The sequence below is a fragment of the Oryzias latipes genome, chromosome 6 (genome assembly GCF_002234675.1).
Source record: "Oryzias latipes chromosome 6, ASM223467v1".
NCBI lineage: Eukaryota > Metazoa > Chordata > Actinopteri > Beloniformes > Adrianichthyidae > Oryzias > Oryzias latipes.
In genome coordinates, this window is record NC_019864.2 from 2468311 (window position 1) to 2489127 (window position 20817).

Consider the following 20817-nt stretch of genomic DNA (forward strand, 5'->3'; position numbering starts at 1 on the left):
GGAGAGTTAGGTTGGTCGATAGTTAAGCTTCAGATCCAGGAACAACAGAACGGTTTTCTGTCTTGGCTGAGAGACAGTGAACCAGCTCCACACCTCCTTCAGGCATTGGAGGGTTTGTGGAAATTTTCTCATCCAGTCCATATGTACTTTGTGGATTTGGAGAAGCCGTTTGACCGCGTCAGTCATGGTGTCCTTGTTGACTTAATCGAACCCAGCCCTTTGCCATGCATTGGGGCGGTTTGTGTCCGAGTGTGAAGCGGCTGGGATAAGGGTCAGCCCCGCTGAGTCTGAAGCCATGGTATTTGGCTGGAAAAAGGGAATTTGTCCTCCCTGGGTGGGTGGAGTGCTTATCCCTCAGGTGGAGGAGTTGAAGTATCTTGAGACAAGTTGCCAAAATGAGCTTCCTCTGTAGGGTGGCTGGGTGCTCCATTAGATATAAGGGGAGGAGCTTGGTCACCCGGAAAGAGGTAGTAGTAATACAGCTGCTCCTCCATATTGTCTGAGCACGTTGAGGTGGCTTGGGCATCTGGGAAGGATGCCTCCCTGGAAAGACCCTGGACACACTGGAGAGACTACGTCTCTCAGGTGGTCTGGGGACACATGCAAAGGAGCTGGAAGAAGTGGACTGGGAAAGGGAAGTCTAAGAAACTTTGCCTAGACCTCTGCCCAAGCGACACAATGAATGGAAGAAAATGGAAGAATAGCATAATCAGGCTTTTTATTGACTGTATAACAGTGTGGAAAAGTTTAAAATACAAAGTACTACTGCTTGAACTACTAGTGATTATCTATGCAACTAAATGAGAAGTCAGATGACATTTGGATACATGTACTTTATTCAATATTTCATATATGTTTGTTTACATTTATACAAAAATACAGAATACAGTAGAGATTTCACCCAGAGTATCAACTGGGTATCTATTATATTTACTTTTGGCACCCAGACTTATTTCCTGCCTAGAGCCATTTGAATCGCCCACTTTAGTGGGACAGGATGGGACACTCGTGCCCTAAAGCACTGTTACGGATGCAACTCTGCTCCCTCCCAGACCTCACATAGACCTACAAAGGAACAGCATTTCGGGGCAGTCATTCTTTCGACCAATGCATGGTTTCTCATGCCGAAGCATCAGACACACCAACTTTTTCTGGCTCTCACAAAGTCAGGAAAATGGGAAACCATGTTATTTATTTATGTTTCTTCACAGCTTAGAACTGTTATAGCTCATTATATTCAAAGACTATGTATAAAAAGCAACTTTCAAATATAATGGTATGTCTCATGGTTAGTTTGTGGATAGACCAGATTGTGTCTCTGTCAGAATACTGGATACTGCTTGAGATGGTCCCACTTAAGGGTGGTGCAAGAGAAAGTCAGGTCTAAACCGTCATAGGAGGTACACTGATATAGATCAGAATGCATCGTCAAATAGATAAAACTGTCTAAAGATTTCTACATCATAGCACTTCACCATTCCACTGATGTTCTTCTTGAAGGACTAACGATGCAGATGTGCACTTCTCTAACACATACTCAGCTCTAAACTGCCATAAAGAATATGGCACAGATAGTGTGTTGCCATTGGTTGTTCTCAACAATTTGGAACTCACATGATCTTCTTCAACACAATAAACTTTATCTTAAAAAAACAAACAAGAATAACCTCCAGCTATTAATGCTGAAAGGTACTGTTCATTTATATGGACACCAATGTGGTATACGCTCATTTCTTTTGTTTTTTATCTATTCTTTTTAAGTTGGCTCCCTGTTGCACAGTATACTCTTGCCTTTTATAAGAAAACTCCCTCAACATATATAGCTCCAAATACATGGGTAAGCAGCAGTTTGCTGAAGTGGCTTCTAAAATGTACAAATATGAAGAGAAATGTAACAAGCACATACATTTATCCAGCTGATATATTTGTCAATTATCACGCTTTCCATAAGAAGGGAATGTTGTACCATATCATAACTCAATAAAGGTTGTGACTAAATTCTTGTTTAACAGCCATGGGAGACTGGGGAATAGGTGGGTTGGTTTAAACTTTCTGCTACCACAAAAAAATACATACAGGCTTTTACACATTTACACATGAGTCACTCACACTAGTCAAACAAGGCACAAAAGCAAAAGCGGTACAAAGTAAGACCACAGACATGATAGAAATACTCAAACAAGATACAGAAACAGCTTTTTTTCTCCTGTCACTTCTATTAATTTCAGTTATTTGACTGATGGGAAAGGTCACAGCCAGCGTGTCCTGTTCACACTCCTACCTTTTCACTGAGTTTTATTTGTAATTTTCACACTGATTTGAAATTCTAGCATCTGTCACTGACCTACTAGGTTCCTTCCTGGTCGAGGATTTTTGCCAGTCACCCACCGTATTCAAAAAAAAGAAAAAGAAAACCACAGACATGTATATTTGACTCAGCTGCTTTCTATTCGTTGCTTGGAAAACATGATTTTCAGGTTTATGCAGAGGAGTTATAGAAAGATAAAACATGATCAAAACGGATGGTACTGGCTTAACAGTATTGAAGTGTGAGCACTAGCTTTTACAAAAGCATTTAAAGAAAAAGCCATTGAACTTAGCATACTTCCATGTAGATTCAACATAAAAACTGTTTTTTACTCACAAGGGAGCACTTTGCCTGTATTTCCTCAACAGATGGGCTGGAACTGTTGCAGGATGCACATCTAGCTTCTGCAGTCTCATATCTCTGAAATGTATAGATGTGCCACTCCTCTCAAAACCTCTATAGGAATGAGTTCTATAAAGCACTGTTGTGGATTAAATTTTGAATCGCAATACCTCATTTTCCACAATTTTAGCCTATTAGACTTTAAAGTTTGCAACTTTAAAGTTGCGCCAAATGGAAGTAGGACGGAAATGTGTTTGTTTGTCAAAACGTCAAGGCAAAAATATGCTTCATTTATATTTCTTTCTGCCTTTGGGAGTTTTGGAGGGAATGGAACACAGTAAAGTGCATTTTCTAAGTAATTTAAAAACATTAAAAATAGCATTTATTTTTTCTTTTCAATACCTCAAATGCACTCTGAGACTGACTTGTTATGCAAGGAAAGCAGAATCACTGGACAAGGTGAGGCCAGACAGAACAGATTGAACATGATCTTGTTCGACTCATGACTGGTCCAGAAATGAACACTCAATATACCATTCAAATAATTTAGGTATCTATCCAATTATTTGTCTAAGTTTTCGATTTGGGCCTATTTTGGAGCAAAGAGAGTACTGTTACTGAATGCTTCCTGAAGTACACCATGGTATGAAAAGCAGAGCCGGTGCAGGCATGAAGGGGAGACTGCGTTCTTTTCTCTGAGCCTGAAACTCTGAGGAATTCACATTGTTCTAGGAGGAACCACTAAAACCCTACTTGATGTTCATTAAAGAATTGCATTTAAAGGTTTTTAACATTACAAACTCGAGACATGGGTTCTTCTTTCACACATGTTTTTTTGTTTGTGTAACTCATTTACATTTTCAAAGTTGCCCAGGTCATATAAACAACATCAATCGCCGAAATAGAATTTTTTCAGGAGGAAAGTGAGGGTTACAAGAGTTAGTACAGACAGTTTTTTTTAAATCCGGCCCATTAGTAAAGGTGCTCTTAAATGACTGTTTGAAACACTTCAACTGAAAGAAAAGCAGAAGCTAAAAGTCACCATCAATAAATAAATACATTGTTCACCCAAATGGGTACAAACCTAAAACCAGACAACAGGACTACACTTTGGAACTACCACACTTAACATTATTATTGTTTGGGTAACCCCGGACTTGAAGGAGAGCTAGGGAGCTGTTGAGGATGTGGTTAACTTGTGGGTCATCAGAGGTAGTAATTCATGCCTCAGTTCAAATAAAGCATCACCAGAGTCAGTCTCTCCTCTTTTTTCTTCGTGATGGCCACAATCATGGGCAGTCTGAAGAAACATGCTTCAAAACAAAAAGAAAGCAGTTGAAGAGGCTGCTGCAGGTTCTGGTGAATGATAAAATGGGAGCCGGAGAATCCAGGGCTTGCGGTCGAGGGGCCGGAAGGGTGTAAAGAGTCTTTTTATGATTTTCCAAATAACAGGCTAAATGCAGTCTTATAGTAAAAGGCAATCATCCAAACAGTGTCAGCCGTGATTTAACCAGATGCTTTCTGTTTGTGGCAAATTGCCACTCAGGATCAGAAAAGAGGTCAAAAAAAGGACTTCCACTTCAGTGATCTCATTAGAGTATTTACTTTCCTGTTTGTTCTTCCACCTTTGGACACCAACACAGGGAAAAGAGCAGAGTCCTGCAGGAGAGGAGTGTGAAACGTTTGAAACATGAATGCTAATGCAAGAAATCTGTTGTTAAATCTGTTTTTCATTCATATTTGACATATGAGATGTGAAAAATCTCACCATTTAACGCTGGATTACATCAACAATCAGAACTTTACACTGTTTCAGTGATGTTCAGTCTGTAATGGAGCACAGAGAAAAGCATTAGACACGATCCTCCACACAAAAAGCATTCTTCACCAAGAGAAATGCCATCCACATGACAGGAGTCAAGCAGTAGATGCAGCTGAGCAGCTACACAAGATCATTTCAGGTTCCGCCTATTACACCTTCAGGAAGTCAGTTGATGTCTCAGTTTTAAATACTTGTTTGGAACCATCTTGGCATCTGAGATTTTTCTGGAACGCTCTTCTGCAGCAGGACTTCATTAGTGGCTAGTTGTACATGCAGTGAGTTATGTTCAAATGCATTGATCCTTGTCAGATAGAAACACAGTTTTTCACATAATACATTTTGTCTGTATTACCTTTCTTTTTTAACATTTTTTGTTAAAACACTTTTATCTAAAATCTGATCATTTTAATTTAGAGAAAAGGTTTATTTTTCACTGACATTTGCTATTATCTTCACACTCATTTATCCACTTTGGTGGTGCATCCATGCACATTCCACTGAGTCTGCTGGCTTCTGTTATCACATCTCAGCAAGGCCTCCTCATGACTCTGTTCACGGCAGAATTATGGCAAAATCTACAGCATGAGATCAAGACAACGTTGTTTTCTTTTTCCACTGGGAGAGTTTGGTTCTTAAGCAGTAGCACACAGTGCGAGCGCATCAAATAGCTGTGCTGAGTTTTGAAAATCACAAAATTCCACTAAAGTTACATTGCACTGAAAAGTCTGTGACACCTAACAGGTATATATATTGCCTACACACTGACACAGTGAGTAAATGCAGCCAAAGTCTTGTTGTTCAGACAGAATAAAGTCTGCTATTTTACCTCCTTTCCCAACAATTTTGTCCCATTGATATCACAATACACATTAATGAGCAGCATGGATATGAATACTCATCCCATCTGTTGTACAGTGGCCAATGACAGAACATGAGTCCATGGTCCTTGTCTCTTTGGACTGAGATTCTGTTTTTTGAGGTCCTTTAATTTCTGTATATTTATTAACACATTTCTCTCTGAATGTTGGGAGTTTTAGGCTTAAAGCACGGTGAACATAAATGCACTCATGTGTTAACTTAGCTATGCGCATCATGTTGTACTTATTGACTGTATAAGAGACCTGGACTGAGTGATTGTGACGTCACCCATAAAAAAAGCTTAATTCCAGCTTCAAGGACATGAAGTCAATTCAGTAGCCATTTTTTCATAATGTGGCCTCCGCCCTGTTGGAGCCAGAGGATGTCAGTCAGCAGTACAAATACTGTGGTCAATCAGGAGTAAGCTAGTTAGAAGTCCACACTCCTTCCGCTGAAAGAGAAATCAGCAGAATATGTCGAACGTTACGAGCCTACGACGTGGGGGCCAGCATGGTTAATTATTTCTTTCTTTTATTAATTAATTTTTTTTTTCCACTTTTATTTTCATTTTTTCTTCCAGAGCTTCCTCAGTTGGATCCTCTCCCTCTGGGTCGGCTGCTGTTCAGCCGACCCAGAGGGTCTGTGATGCTGCATCTGGCTGTCTATGCAGCTATCTACAGAGATGGAGGTTCCAAATATTAAAATTGACAACAACAAACTGTTTCCGTGCTTAGCCTCTTTCTAAATGTTTATATCCATAATTTAAGTGGGTGGGAGGCTAAATGGGATTAGGGGTTCTGTGTGGGGATGGGGGCATTATTTTTAATTTTATATTGTTGTGCTCGTTTTATGTGTTTGTTCTGGTGTAAAGCACTTTTTTCTATAAGAAATGTGAAATAAAAGTAAAGATTGATTTGATTTGATAACAAATCCTGATACATAGGCTACTGTATGGCTCCAAATCTATCTGAAGTATTGTTTCTTCTACAAGTCAAGGCAAGGAAAGTTTATTTGTATTGCACAATTCGTACAGGAAGTAATTGAAAGTGCTTCACAAAACAGGAAAATGCATTAAAATCACAATACATAACAGTGCAAAGATTAAAAACAAACATAATCATAATAAAATTTACTTTAAAAGAAGGAAAAAAAAAGAAAAGAGGTGTCAAAAAGGACCCTTCTGAACAGGAATGTTTTAAGTCTTGATTTGAACCTTAGCACAGCAGTAGAGGCCTTTCTCACAACCTCAGGGAGACTGTTCCAGCTTTTAGCTCCATAAGACTGAAACGCTGATACAACCTTGTTTAGTCCTGACTCTGGGCACCCGCAGGAGGCCGGTCCCTGAGGTCCTCAGAGTCCGAGATGGTTCATATGGCGCTAACATGTCAGAGATGTACTTTGGTGCGCGGCCATGGAGGAGAGACTTGGAAACAGGCAGAGCTGCTGTAACCCTTGTGCTATCCTAGGCACTTTAACATTGGGAGATGGGTCATCTAGACCCACTAGACAGTGCTCTGAACCTTTTTTCTTCAATGATTTGTGATCTTCACTGGTGTCCATGGATTACATGAAATCTTTCCACCTTTATCCACCTTTGTCATGGTAGGGAGAACACGTCAATGTAAGGGTGGGGTCATCTAAGATAGCACAAGGGTTAAAGTCTATTCTTTGAGCTACAGGAAGCCAGTGCAGAGACCTGAGCACAAGACTGATGTAATGGTACTTCCTGGTTGTAGTCAGGACTACAGCATTCTGGATGTACTGAAGCTGTTTAACAGCTCGGTTGGGGAGGCCGGTTAGCAGGCCGTTTCAATAGTCCAACCTACTGGAGACAAATGCATGAATAAGTATCTCCAAGTCTGGCTTTGACACTATGTTTTTGATTTTGGGAATGTTTTTTAGATGGTAAAATGCTGCTGATGTTACTGACTTGATATGGCTGTTAAAGTTCAGGTCAGAGTCCATGATTACCCCCAGGTTTCTGGCTTGATTTGAAGCTTTTAGAGACAGAGAGTGAAGGTAACTGCTGACACTTTCTCTTTGTTTCTGTGGGCCAAAGACGATGACTTCAGTCTTGTCTGAATTTAGTTGTAGAAAGTTGTTTTGCATCCAAGCACTGATCTGTTGAATGCAACAACTGCTATTCACCTGCTGTCAGTGACACATAGATATGAGTAGCATCTGCATAGTTGTGACAAGATATGTTATTACTGCGAATTAACTGACCTAGTGGCAGCATGTAGAGGTTGAACAAAAGGGGTCCCAGGATTGATCCCTGAGGCACACCACAGTTCAAGGCCATATAGTCTGTTACACAACCCCCAATTTCAACAAAATATTTCCTGTATTCTAGATAGGACTTGAACCAACTAAGAGCAGAGCCAGAAATTCCAACCCAGTCTTGGCATCTGTGTAAAAGGATCCTATGATCAACAGTGTCAAAACCAGCGCTCAGGTCTAACAGGATTAAGACAGAGACTTTGCCAGCGTTAGTTACCTTTATAAGAGCAGTTTCTGTGCTATGATGGGGTCTAAAGCCACACTGGAAAACATCAAATGAATTATTTATTAGTTATTTGTGTTGTGGAGTTTATGGCTTTTTTTAATGCCCTGAACCTTGTCATTGAAAAATACAGCAAACTCATTACATTTAGATGTGCAAACCAGTTCCAATGGCAGCTGAGCTGGAGGGTTTGTTAATTTGTTTACTGTTGCAAACAAGACATGAGAGTTGCTGCTGCAACTTGCAATGATTTCCGAAAAGTACCTTACCCTTGTTCTGCTTAAGATTTGGTTCTAGGTGTACAACCCCCCCCTCATACATTTCATGATGAATCTGGAGTTTTGATTTGCGCCACTTCCGCTCAGCTCTGCGACACACCTTTTCTGTGCCTTGACCAAATCATCGTTCATCCAGGGAGCTTTCTGTCTACTTTTTCTGATTTTCATCTTCATAGGGGCAATGGCATCCAGGACATTTAAAATAGTAACAGAGTTCACTAATTCATTAACATTAGCACCAGAGGCGTTTTCAAAGTTTATCATTTCTGCAAACTGTGCCCTAGTGTTGTCATTTATGTCTCCTTCGGACAACTGCAGGACCAGGTGGTGGTCTAGGAGCAACGGACAGGTCAATGAACACACAGAAATGATCAGACAGGGAGACATCAACCTCACTGACATTGGAAATGATAACTCCCTTGTGATGAGCAGGTCCAGAGTGTGTCCTCTGCTATGGGTGGGGTCACTCACATGTTGAATATGAAAAAAGGTTTCAAGAACAGCGTTGAGCTCTTTTACATTTCTGTCATTGACATTATCAACATGAACATTAAAGTCACTTGTAATGATTAAACCCTCGAAGACTGTGCACACAACTGAGAGCATTTCAGTGAAATCATCAATGAAACTTTGGCTGTGCTGAGGAGGCTTGTACATAACTATGCAGACTAAGGAATAAGTTTGTTTTAACACTATTTTATGGGAAACATCCTCAAATGATGAAAACGCACCCAATGATAATCTGTGGGGTACAATATTATCTCTTAACAGTGCAGAAACACCTCCACCCTTTTTACTTTCTCGTATTTCAGATTCATATTTGTAGTTGGGGGAGATGATTCGACTAGAGCGATGTTTCCTGTGTTTTTGTCAAGCCATGTTTCAGTTAACAACATAGAATCAAGATTATAAGAAGAGATAAAATTATTGATTAAAAATGATTTGTTACATAAAGATCTGATATTAACCCTTGTGTTATCTTAGATGACCCACCCTTACATTGACGTGTTCTCCCTACCATAACAAAGGTGGATAAAGGTGGAAAGATTTCATGTAATCCATGGACACCAGTGAAGATCACAAATCATTGAAGAAAAAAGGTTCAGAGCACTGTCTAGTGGGTCTAGATGACCCAACTCCCAATGGTAAATTGCCTAGGATAGCACAAGGGTTACGGGCAGCAAATTTGAGACTAGTTTCAGTGGGACTGGTCATGGCCTTCTTGCAGAGGATGTGAGCTAGATTTCTTTGATTGGGCAATCTAACTGCCCTCTTGCTTAGCATTTTACGTGGTGTAACTGCAGGTATAGCATCAGAAGAAAGCTGTACATCACGGGGCCCCAATTTAATGTTTACTTCACCATTACTGTAAGTCCTGGGACACTGGGGGCCCTTTTCATCCTATCTCAGGGAGACAGCACCTCTAGAGGCACGCGGAGGAGGTCGAGTAGAGGGTATATTGGTTTATGGGCCAGGAAAATCAATTTATGTATTCAATTTTGTAGTTAAACAATCAACTAATTTAACATTTTCAACCTTTGTTTTTTGTCTTGAAATTGTATTCATGATGTAAGTCTAAATAATAAAAAATTATATTGATACCAGGATTGTAATAATTCCTCATGTATTGAAAGACCACACAGCTCATGTCGATAAGTATTTACTGGCTGTTTGTTAGCATTATCTATAGACACAACTGTGCCGTGTCATCATACTGTTGCCTACACACATTCTCCACTTTACACATCATCACACCTTGTGGTTTTTAACCTTTCAACACCAGAAATGTTGCAGACGACATCTAACACACTCTTTGACATACCGTTACCCTTCCACTGTTTACACGATCAACGTCGCTGTTATGCAACTCATTGCTAACATAAAGTGTTGCATAACGGCGCAAAGTTGCTTTTCTCTGCATCAGAATCCGTTGGAATAGCGTTAATTGTGTAAATGGTTGAAAAGTTTAAGTAATTCAGATAAAAAACATCTCTGGAGCTAACGCTCTGGTGTTAAAGGGTTAAATTCAAGTAAGAGCAGGAACTGGGAAGAAGAACATGTTTAAAAAAAACGTCTCATTTTTTCACATCTTACATTGTCACATAAAAAGCTTTGACAAAATGCGCGACAAGAGTCAGAAAAAGCTGGTGTGACGATACAGGGTTTGTCAGAGGTTGAGGGACAACTGCATTTTGACCATTTGTTTTCCCCCTGAAATGTTTACCATATAGATACATATCCCTTGTCAAAGGTTCACATTAGGAATACAGTTGTTTTTTGCCAGGGATCAAAGGACTACTAAAAAACAAAGTCTCATGTTTTGAACAGCTGAAGCCATAGTAACCTGTGTTTTCATAGTTATGTTTTATGTAGTTTAACTACCGTATATTTTCCTCCAGCCTACACCCTTGCGAGTTTGTAATTGGCCATGAAGCAACATTTTCCCGGGGCCCTTTTTAAAGGGATACAACAGTGATTTAAAATCACACCTCCAGTGAGGAAGTGGAGGAACTCATAAAAATTTGTCAGAACTGAAGCAGCTGGGGCTTGGAGATCCAGATTTGTGGGCCCTTTTATGGTACAAATGTAACCGAATAGCTTCTACAATCTACTAAATCCCAACTTCTCCGAAAATCCACACTACCACCGTTTTTACACTGCATGCCTGTCATACCAAAGCACACCTGCTTTTTATCAACTACTAATAGTTAAATCTTTCTTTTTATCTTTTTCCCCCTTTCTTTTCTCTGTTGATTTGAGTCTTATGAAAAGTCCAGCTAATAGTAAAGGGCCAACAATTTTTAGAGGAGAGTAATTTGACAAACATTCTTTCATGTCACAACAAAAAAAGTCATAGAAAACATCAATGTCTTAAAAAGCAGAAAGATACTATAGCTTTTGTATTTTTTTCATTAAATTATTAAGCCTAATATAATTATTGTATGAACACTCTTTACTTATTTGCAAAGCAGGCTGTGCAATGAAAAAAAAAGAAAAGAAGAACAATTTTTTAAAAGGACTTACGTTTCAGATGCTTCATCTTGAGGAGGTTGTGTCCCTTCTGTTCTAGTGAAGAGTCCATCTAAAGGGTACTGTTGAGAAATCTCCTCGTTCCTTTTTGATTGGAGCTGTGTTAGGTTAGAAAAGGGCTTTCAGTTTCAAAGCTCATGTCAACACATCTCAGCTCCAGCAATATCACACACAATCTGTGCAGAGTTCAAAGTTACCCCCCGCTATCATAAATTCAAAAGAAGAAAGCCCTATCTGCCGACAAAACCATAAAGGTGCAGATTATCCTTCCATCCGGACATGAAGTTATGTCAGACTGTGTCAGGGGTTGCAGACTGACTCACCTTCCACACCAGCAGGAAAACAAGGGCAAGAAGGGGAATAAAGAGTATGGGAAGGCTTTGTAGCAACTTCTCAGGAGTACCATAGTACGCTAAACAGGAGACAAAAACAGAGATTGTACATTTACTGCAAATTGTGATCACATACATAATCTAAAAGATTATCATCAACATGTTCTTTTTGCAGTTTATCTCAGCCTTTTCATCTGCTTAAGGAAGTGCTCACACCAGTTTGTGACTCCTCAGTATTTCTGGTTTCTACAGAATTTAGCAGAGTTAAAGGCCCCAATGGCAGCTAATTTAGGATAGAAAAAAGCTTCAACATCCAATAAAAGTCACAATTTACTTTCATTTGGAGAACATTAAATGTGTATAAAATCCTAACGTTTTTGCCTATATAAACAATTTAGCAAAAAATAAAAAAGATAAATAAAAAGAAAATACAGTATTTATTTGCTGTGTTCTTAGAGCTATTTTTCATGGATATTGCTATTCCACCATGTTTCCTCTATAATCTAAATAACATTATCCATATTTCGTGTACAAATAACTGTTGCTAGAATGTGTATGTAAATAAATTAATTAAATAAAAAGCATCTGTTTTTAACTATAAAACTGTAGACACTAGAATGAAAAGGAATATTTAAAATATATTGATCTTTGGACAGACATAAACAAACCAAAATAAAATTAAGAAAGACAAGACAGTGTCACCTCAATATATCGCGATTCACCTATTGCTATTCACTGGTTTGCAGATATTTTATGGCAATATTGGATTTTTTTAAGACAGGAAATTGTGTTCTGCACCCTGATTGGCTATTGACATTGTCAATCACTCTTAATGCTACGTCTCCTCCTGTACAGAATGCATTTAGTTTCCTAAATCTGCATAAATATTTGATTGTGATCAAATGTTTCTATAATACTGGACTTATTTTTCTATGAACTTTGAGGGCTGTGGAAACCTAATGTCCCCCTGAGAAAAGTTTATAAAGCGTGTAGTGAGGTAGCTTTACAGCCTTAAACAATCTGTAAGAATTGTAAAGAATAATGTTGACTACTTTGTGGGTTTCACATATCGCCTAACAAATTTCAATAAAATCAAACATGTTCCTTAAGGAGCCAATCATATGTGTAAAAATACAAGTGCTGAGGAACTTTTTTGTCTGCTTTTGCAACTTGCTTTAAAACGTTTACCAGACATATTCAAAGGCGCATACTAACTTGCTGTCCGGGGAGAACATCCTGTGCATATACTGTAGGTAGAGAATGTCTCTGGGGAAAGAACAGACACAACAGAAAGTCCAGTGTTAGGAGGAACCGCTTTCCAAAAGAAGAAAAAAGTGCAGAAAAAGTGGGAACATCACTGTCTGATGATGAAAACATTTCATTGTCAGGTGCTAAAAAGTCACTTCAATGCCACCTTTTCTACCTCCCTCAAACAGACATGCATACACAAATGCACAAATGCACAAAGGACTTGATCCAACTATTCCTGCAAACAAAAAGAAGGCCGCTTGGGAAGATTAGAAGATTGCAATGCAATCAACATCTACACAATGGGGCTTCATTCCTTTTCTACCTTTTCACTTCAGCTACCTTGGGACATCTTCCCTCAGTCCTGTGACTCAGCTGTTCTGAATGGGCTGTCTACACACTGAAACCGTTTTTATCTTGCAATGTTCTTGTTAAGAAACAAAGATTCCACATTAAAAGCTTTTCCCAACGGTCACAGGAGATCTGGCCTACATAGAGCTGCTACACAATAGTACACAGAGTGAGGCGAGCTCCATAGTTTTAGATTAAAGTGTGTAAAGCGGTTTCAGAAAACGTGAGTAGTATAAATCTGAACCAGTGAGCCTATGTCTTAACCCCACATCTATTGACGTCTATTGATGCAAATATGCACCAAACCACGTCAAAGTTATCTTAATTTTGCATTTACTTGAAAGCAGAAACATTAACAATTTTTTGAATATATAAAGTTGGAAATAAATGTAAGCATCAAGGGGATAAGACCATGTATGCATTAAAAAGATCAATAGCACTGTGAAGGAATGCGACAGGATTGGGAAGAAAAAGTGATTGGTACTGTAAGCACACTTTTGTTTATCATTTCTGGGGAGTATTTGTATCTTAGCAAACGGGAATAAAGCAAGAGAAAGTAGAATTTTGGGCAAATTTAGAAAAAACAAAACAAATCACACAATCAATTTCAATTTGGACGTCTCTTTCACTGTATTATCTTTCTCCTGACACAATCATGAGCAGGATTGAATACAAACTAATCTGAGCAGGAAAAGAGAATGTGTCTTTACCCAATAACAGCCGCTAACGCCCCCACCTTTGAAGCTGCAGATAATTGGGAAAATACCACAACCTTATCCGCCACATAATGCATTCCAGCACCCCACCGATTCAAGAAATATCTATGTGGAAACTCAGAAGCTTGCCGGTTTAAATTTCTTGACTCTTCTTATACAGCAGACGGAAATGAATCAGAATTCACCATGGCATTTAAGCATTCAGTAATGATCAGTTTGGTTTTGAGACAGCTGGACAGATTGTTAGATCTCTGGCCAGTCTCATCATTTTATCGTGGTGTTCTTTGGCTTAAAGTATAACACAACAGATGGGATGACATTGGGCTGTGGAGATGTTACAACCATTTTTCCAAAAAGAATAACGCTTGAGATGTCAGTCCAAACAATTTATAACTTGAGATTTTCTCCATAAGAGGCAGAAGTCACAGCTGCTTCTGATTTATTGTAACTGTATGTGTGTGTGTGTGTGTGTGTGTGCTTTGCTTTCCTTCTTCCTTTCTCTTTTTTGTTTGTACGTCCACCAGATGAAAGATTTACATCATGCATAGCCCTTTGCTCAATGAAAACAAACTTCTTCTGACAGGAATTTTTAGCCACTGCTGAGCGAAATAAGAAGATCAAACAATTGCAGACATCACAAGTGGCAGGATTTATAGTACATGTAGAGAACTATGTCCTGAGTTCTGCAATATCCTGAATGAGGATGGTTTATGGCTGTCACTGTTGCCATGGCACACAGTGGTCAGTGCCAAAAGTGATATTATTGCTGTGTGATGCATGAATGTGAGAGCGTGCCCATCTCTGCAGGTCCAACTATGCTCAGCTTATGCTGGAACCTAAGGATTCCTGGAACATGATGTGGGAAACTCCAGCTATGATAAAGATAAGAAGTTCTAAATTAAAGACTGGAACACTGCCCTGTTTACTCTCAACATCCTGCTTTTGCTCGTTGCTCTTCTATAAGAGAGTACAAATCATTTTTTTTGGGAGGGACAATTCTGTTGTGTTGAATTGAAGACATCAGCAGCATGTCAACTAAAGTCCCACAGCTTTTTGTTTCCCTTTTAGAATGCTTTGCCCTGCACTTACGCTTACAACAGTTTTTGACCAGTTTTTTTTCTTCCTTAAACTTTATATTTCCCTTAGCTTACTGCCTCCTGAGTCATTTATTGGGGTTGCCAGTGCAATTTTGATTTTTTTTTCTTTTCCAGGCCCGTATTAAAGGCAAAACAGCTGCACAGAGATGAAAACCAGTGTTTTTTGGTCTTTTGTGACTGCAGAGTCCAAACTCACATGGTAGCAACACCAACTGACTTTTCCCATTAGTAGTAGAGCACATAGCCTTTTCATAGTGGCAGTTTTTATTTAACAAGGACAAAACCAAAATCACTTGGAGCAGCTAAATCTGGAAGAAGCCCTGATCGGAATGGCTTTTGTTAGTTGGATGTCTTTGTGGAGTAAATCTGGCTCCTTCATCTCCATCAAATTATTTAGCCTGATTGACAGTTTTGCCCATTGACACCACTCACAAAAAGGTAGGGATATGGTGAATAACTCAGTGAAGACATGTGCAAAGTGTTTGCTTCACTTTACAGATTTTTGGGATACGGAGGCAATTGTATTGGGGTGATAGACATGCCTCGTTGTGTGTTTTACACATAATAGTCTCACTATGTACAGTGTGTCTTATTGGGGCCAAATTAAAACAATTCTGAAATAAAAACCTTTCCCATATGGCATCAATCTCAACATTCTGTAGGTATCATAAACTGATTATGCAAGCAAGCCCAAGTTCATCATTCCAACATCCATGAAAACATGACCTTGCTTAACAGAACAGCAGCACCACCTGGCCATAGCACCTTCAGGTTGGTAGTAGACAGTCAGATGTCAATCATGATCAGTGCTAAAGGACCTTCGATCTCAGACATGGTTCAGCAAATGCCACACAGCTGCAAGATGTGTGGCATTTAATGAGGGGTACTGGTGTTTCCAGACAAACCATTAACAACCAACTCCACCGCTTTTACTTGAATGACAGACGACCATCGTAGGTGATTCCACTGACACCAAGACACCACCTGGAATGTTTGCAGTGGACACAAGACCATGTGACCTGGACAATGCAGCAATGGTCTACTATCCTCTTCCCTGATGAGTGCCAGGTCACCTTTTACAGAAATTTGGGTCACCGGCGTTGCTGGTGATGGCGAGGTGAGTGATACGCTGAGGTCAACATGCTCTCCAGTGTTCACATTGGTGAAGCAAGGGCAACAGTCTAGGTTGATATCACCTGTCAGCGCAAAACCAATTTGATTATTGTAGACGGTCCAATAACAGCACGTTCTTACCTCAGAGATATCATAGAACCTAACATCATCCCCCAAGTCCACCAGCACACTTCCAACTTTCTGTTCATGGATGATAATGCTCCACCACATGGTGCCACAATTGTCACAACTCAACTTCAAGAAATGGCAGTGCGTCATATGGTAAGGCCAGAACACTCTGACCTAAACCCCAAAGAGCATTTCTAGGACCATCTAAAGCAGAGAGTGGATAATGGTCCACCCCCAAGTGACCTGCAGAACTGCATGTAGCACTTGTGGAAGAGTGGAACGCCTCAGAACAACACCATTAAGCTAGTGAGGAGCACGAGACGTCCCTGTCAAGCTGCCATTGCAGCAAATGGGGGAAATTCCACATTAATGACAATGTTTGTTTGTTTGAGGCTATATTTATTGTTGCCTTACATTTTGGGGGAATAAAACTAATAAAAATAGTGTTTTCTCTCATTGATCAATAGTAATATCAAAGGCAACTTTAATGTATTATGTATTATTAAAATTGAGGCCAAATAGGAGAAGCACTCACTCAAATAACAATATCCCATACTTATTGTGAGTAATGTAGTAGTGTGAGTATTGTGTGCAGCACTTTAAAGGTTGCAGTGTTGCATTTTGACAAGGCTGATATCTCTTTTTACTACTTATTCTGAGGAACATTAGCTGCTGTGCTTCAAAAATTGTCCCATGTAACACCTATTTTTGGCTTTTGCAGATTTAGAGAGGCACTACTGTATTGAAAGCAGATACTGCAGGGCAGAAGAGTCAGAAATTGAAAAGCTTATTGAGAGGGTCTGCAGAAAAGAATGCAGTTTACCTTTTTAAAGCAATAAAACAGTATTAAATGTTCCTGGAATGTGACTTTTCTTATTAGCGTTGGCTTTTTGACAAAAAACAAAAGCACAGTGTAAAAGTCACATAATATTTTTTATCTATGGTTGCATTTGTGTGGAGCAAAGATCCACTACATTCAAGGTAGCTTTCTAGGCCTACTGTGTTTAGTGGTAACACTTCACTTGTCTGAATGAATTGCTTAGAGAGACATGACGAGTAAGACATGCAGGGTTACACCATGAGCAGCAGTCAGTTCCTAGGTACCGGTAATTTAAATGAGTCTTTTGTCCCTCTAACAAAGAAACAGATTATTTGTCATTTTGTTGCCGTCATAAATTTCCTGCAAAAACAGAAGCAACAGTCACTCACAACAGTAATAAATGTCCCAATTCTGGTGAATCTATAACCACTGTCCTCTTCAACTAAGTAGAATTAAGTGATGTACTTTAAATAATAATCAATAAATACGCGAGTAATCTTTTTTTTAACTTGCAGATAGATTCATTCACCAACTATCTAACATTTCTCACCTGAATGAACTTTGATCTAGCAAAAACACAACAGGTTGAAATAACATTAAAACCTTTACCTGTAGGAAGACTGGTAGGACAGGGGGGGGGATCACAGTCATCTGAAATGTTGTCTTCTGCAGCTTTGAGGAGGTCTTTGACATAGTCAAAGTATTGCTCTGTTTGCCACTGCTCATTTCTGAAGTGGCACTCAAAGTCATACATTAATGGTTCCTGCAAAAACAAGAAAGTAGAACACACACAAAAAAATAAAACATTAAAACCTCTTTTGGAACAGTTTGAAAGCTAATAGGAACATTTGTGAGCAGTTAGTTAAACAGGGGTCCCTCACTGGGATAATTAGGTAAGCTAAGCTTGCCACGTGCCTGTATCATAACAAAAAAATGATCCTCCATGAGTTTAAAGCATGACAGACATAGTACTAGAATCAATGGCTTGCAACATTTTTTTCAAATTCCACAGATGAATAAATTACTGCCTAATACGGTTTGGCATGGTTATATGTTTTTATCGTTAAATAAGAGCTACAGAACTAAAAATCCTCATGCATACATTTCAAACTCAAACATGTTTTTAATTTTTACAAAGAGGGGAATAAGTCCATGTGCTGCTTTTTTGTTGGCAAGTTAGTGTTGAAGGTGTAGGAAGAAAAAAAAGACAAACTTACCAGATTACCTAGTGGCAATCGCATATATTGAAGCATGTCAATGAATATTTTAATGTCATTTTTATTGGATGAAACATTTCCAAATTTTTTTGCCAGTTCGTTTAAACTTTCCTCCATAAAAAAGATGTTTAATTTTACCCAACACATCCCTGCCTAGAAGAAAAGAAAAGATATGTAAGAAGGAAAACAACATTTAAAAAAGATGGATGCTTTTGAGATGATTTAATTTCAAATGTAAACTTTATGAGAGGAAACATAACACATTCTTACCAGTTCTTTTGGAATGTAGCGCACAGAAATATTATAATCTCTTGGAATATTTTGTTTCTGTGAAAAAAGTGCAACAGAATTAATCTATGTTAAGCTTTTTTATTTCAACAATGACTTGGAACATCTAAACAAAGGATCTTTTAAGAATCTGCGAGGGTTTGTGTTTGAGTCCCGTGCAGATGGAGGCATATTATAGGTTTACTGATGAATTTTCATGTTATATAAGTCCTTAACATTTATGTTTCTTTTTTGCTTCATTGTTTTTGGAAAATTTTGCAAAAATGTTTTTTTTCCTCTTGTATCTATCTTGTTTTAGACATACAAACTTTTCATTGCAAATTAAAGCTGTTGTTGTGTATTACAACTCTATGCCAACACAGATCACATCAGTGTTTGGTTATATTCAATGGTAAAATTGCTTTACAGCTTATACTGTGTCTTTGACAAGAAAAATTTTATGTTTAGTGGCTAGAAATGCTAAATCTTAAGGTCATGAGAATAATCTTCTCTTTACAAAGTTACACAGAAAAAAATGCTATAAGAGGTTATTTAATACAGCCAGAACAATGAATTAGAAGAACAAAATTCAAAATGTGTCCTTACCAAAACAGAAAGTTTTGAGATGTCATCTGTGATTTGGAAGGAACCAAAAGTACATGAAGGTACCCCAAGCGTGATAAGCAGCAGGAAACGGACACAGACGCGTATCCAACTCTGCAGGACAAAAAGTCACATCTCAGATCAAATCGAATCAAGTTTTATGTATATGCTTTAAGCTGGTCAAGTGCTGTATAGTTATAATAAACCAACAGACAAACATAAACTAAATTTTTCAAATTAAAATCCCCCCCCCCATGCCCTCCGTCCCATCTCTCCGCTAACACATACAGTATTATATTATAATAATGGCTCAAAAACATGACTAAGATCATAAAAGAAACACCGGTCATGGGCCTGAAATTTTTGTATTTGGAAAACAATATTTATTTCAATGTACCCCGAAAATGATCAAAACCTAGTGACACACAATGTCTGTCTGAACAACTGTTAAACAACTGTCTAAACATTCTACTACTTCAGAAACTATCAAAAAGCAGGAAATTAAAATGAATAGAAACAAGTCAAAATTTATTTAAAAAAAAGCTTTTTTATTTGACACAAACACCAATCTATTGCAGTTTTTTTGACCAACAACATTAAAGAACTAATCTATCTATCAAATTCCAGTGTTCTGGAAGAAGAACCAGCCTTCTAGCATCCTCTATCCATCCATCTACCAATACCACCGAGTCCGTTTTGGGGTCATGGAGCCTATCCCAGCCATTGTTAGGCAAAGGTTTAGCTCAACTTTTCAGTTGACTATTGATGCACATTCTGGACTATGGGAGGTACTCAGAAAGCCAGGAGAAAACAAACGTATGAACGAGAACATGCATGCATTCTCCACACAGAAAGGACCCAGCAGAGACTAGAAACAGGACCTTCTCACTGTGAGGCGAGATCGCCAACTTTAAGTATCAGTCTTACATCAAGAGTAAGCAGTGGGTCTCACAAAATATGCTTGAAGAGATCAAATAACAGTCAGGAGGTTCATTCGTCTTGGTACCTTCCTGTTACCAGTATAGTTGGGAATAAAGGTTATTTTACCAATCAATTCATGATTGACCAAACCAATATTATCACTGCAGAGGGAATGACCATTGGTAAATAGTAATTGTTTTTGCACATCAATGGCTGTTTCATACTACACAATGATTTTTTTTTTTTTTTACTTTTATTTCATGGAAGTCTGCCATCATCTCCCCAGCTTTCTCCTCTTTGACTTCTAGACAGTTTCCTTCATGTGTGAGTTTACCGTGGTTCCAGCTGAAGCTGTAAAAAGAGATATAGTGTTGATAAAAATGTTATTTCTGATGGTATTGTATTAGTTATCGCCTGATACAACCTATGGGAACAAACCCTTTTGTATGATCTGTTATCATTGTGTTACTTTGTTGGGGAGTTGCTTTTTGATGTCTGTGCTAGTTGGGGCTCTTTAGATAGCATGAAGAGTTAAAGATGATGTTTGGTCTAGTGAACAGAAAAGGGAATGGAAAAAATGAAATAAAAGAAAGTGAGTTGTAACACTGGAAATCTATCCTTCATCTACACTATTCACTTATGTGTGTCGATTCCTCCATCTTTGACGGTGACTAAGATGAAGAATTTCTGATATTAAAACAATGACCGGATGACTGAGTAAATACCAATCTCAAAAGGAAGACAATCAAACTAGGAACCAAATCTATTTTCTTCTGATACAATGCGTTGCCTTTATACCTAGTTATTCTTAGTTATGGAATAATAAACATTATTTTTCAACTGAACAGAGTCCCCTTTCATA

General features: G+C 38.6%; 1 protein-coding gene across 1 annotated transcript in view; it reads right to left on the reverse strand.

Annotated features, from left to right (window-relative positions):
- Positions 1 to 813: 813 nt before the first annotated feature.
- The window catches only part of kitlg (KIT ligand), a 43587-nt gene continuing 23583 nt past the window's right edge, over positions 814 to 20817 (reverse strand). Inside the window, exons 2-10 of the mRNA XM_011472884.3 lie at positions 19038 to 19148; positions 18435 to 18491; positions 18165 to 18317; positions 17557 to 17710; positions 12689 to 12739; positions 11465 to 11553; positions 11136 to 11239; positions 4419 to 4477; positions 814 to 4309 (exon numbers count right to left, since the gene is read on the reverse strand). Of these exons, the coding sequence (XP_011471186.1) occupies positions 4453 to 4477; positions 11136 to 11239; positions 11465 to 11553; positions 12689 to 12739; positions 17557 to 17710; positions 18165 to 18317; positions 18435 to 18491; positions 19038 to 19148 (744 nt within the window). The 3' untranslated portion in view covers positions 814 to 4309; positions 4419 to 4452. The remainder of the gene's footprint in view (positions 4310 to 4418; positions 4478 to 11135; positions 11240 to 11464; positions 11554 to 12688; positions 12740 to 17556; positions 17711 to 18164; positions 18318 to 18434; positions 18492 to 19037; positions 19149 to 20817) is intronic.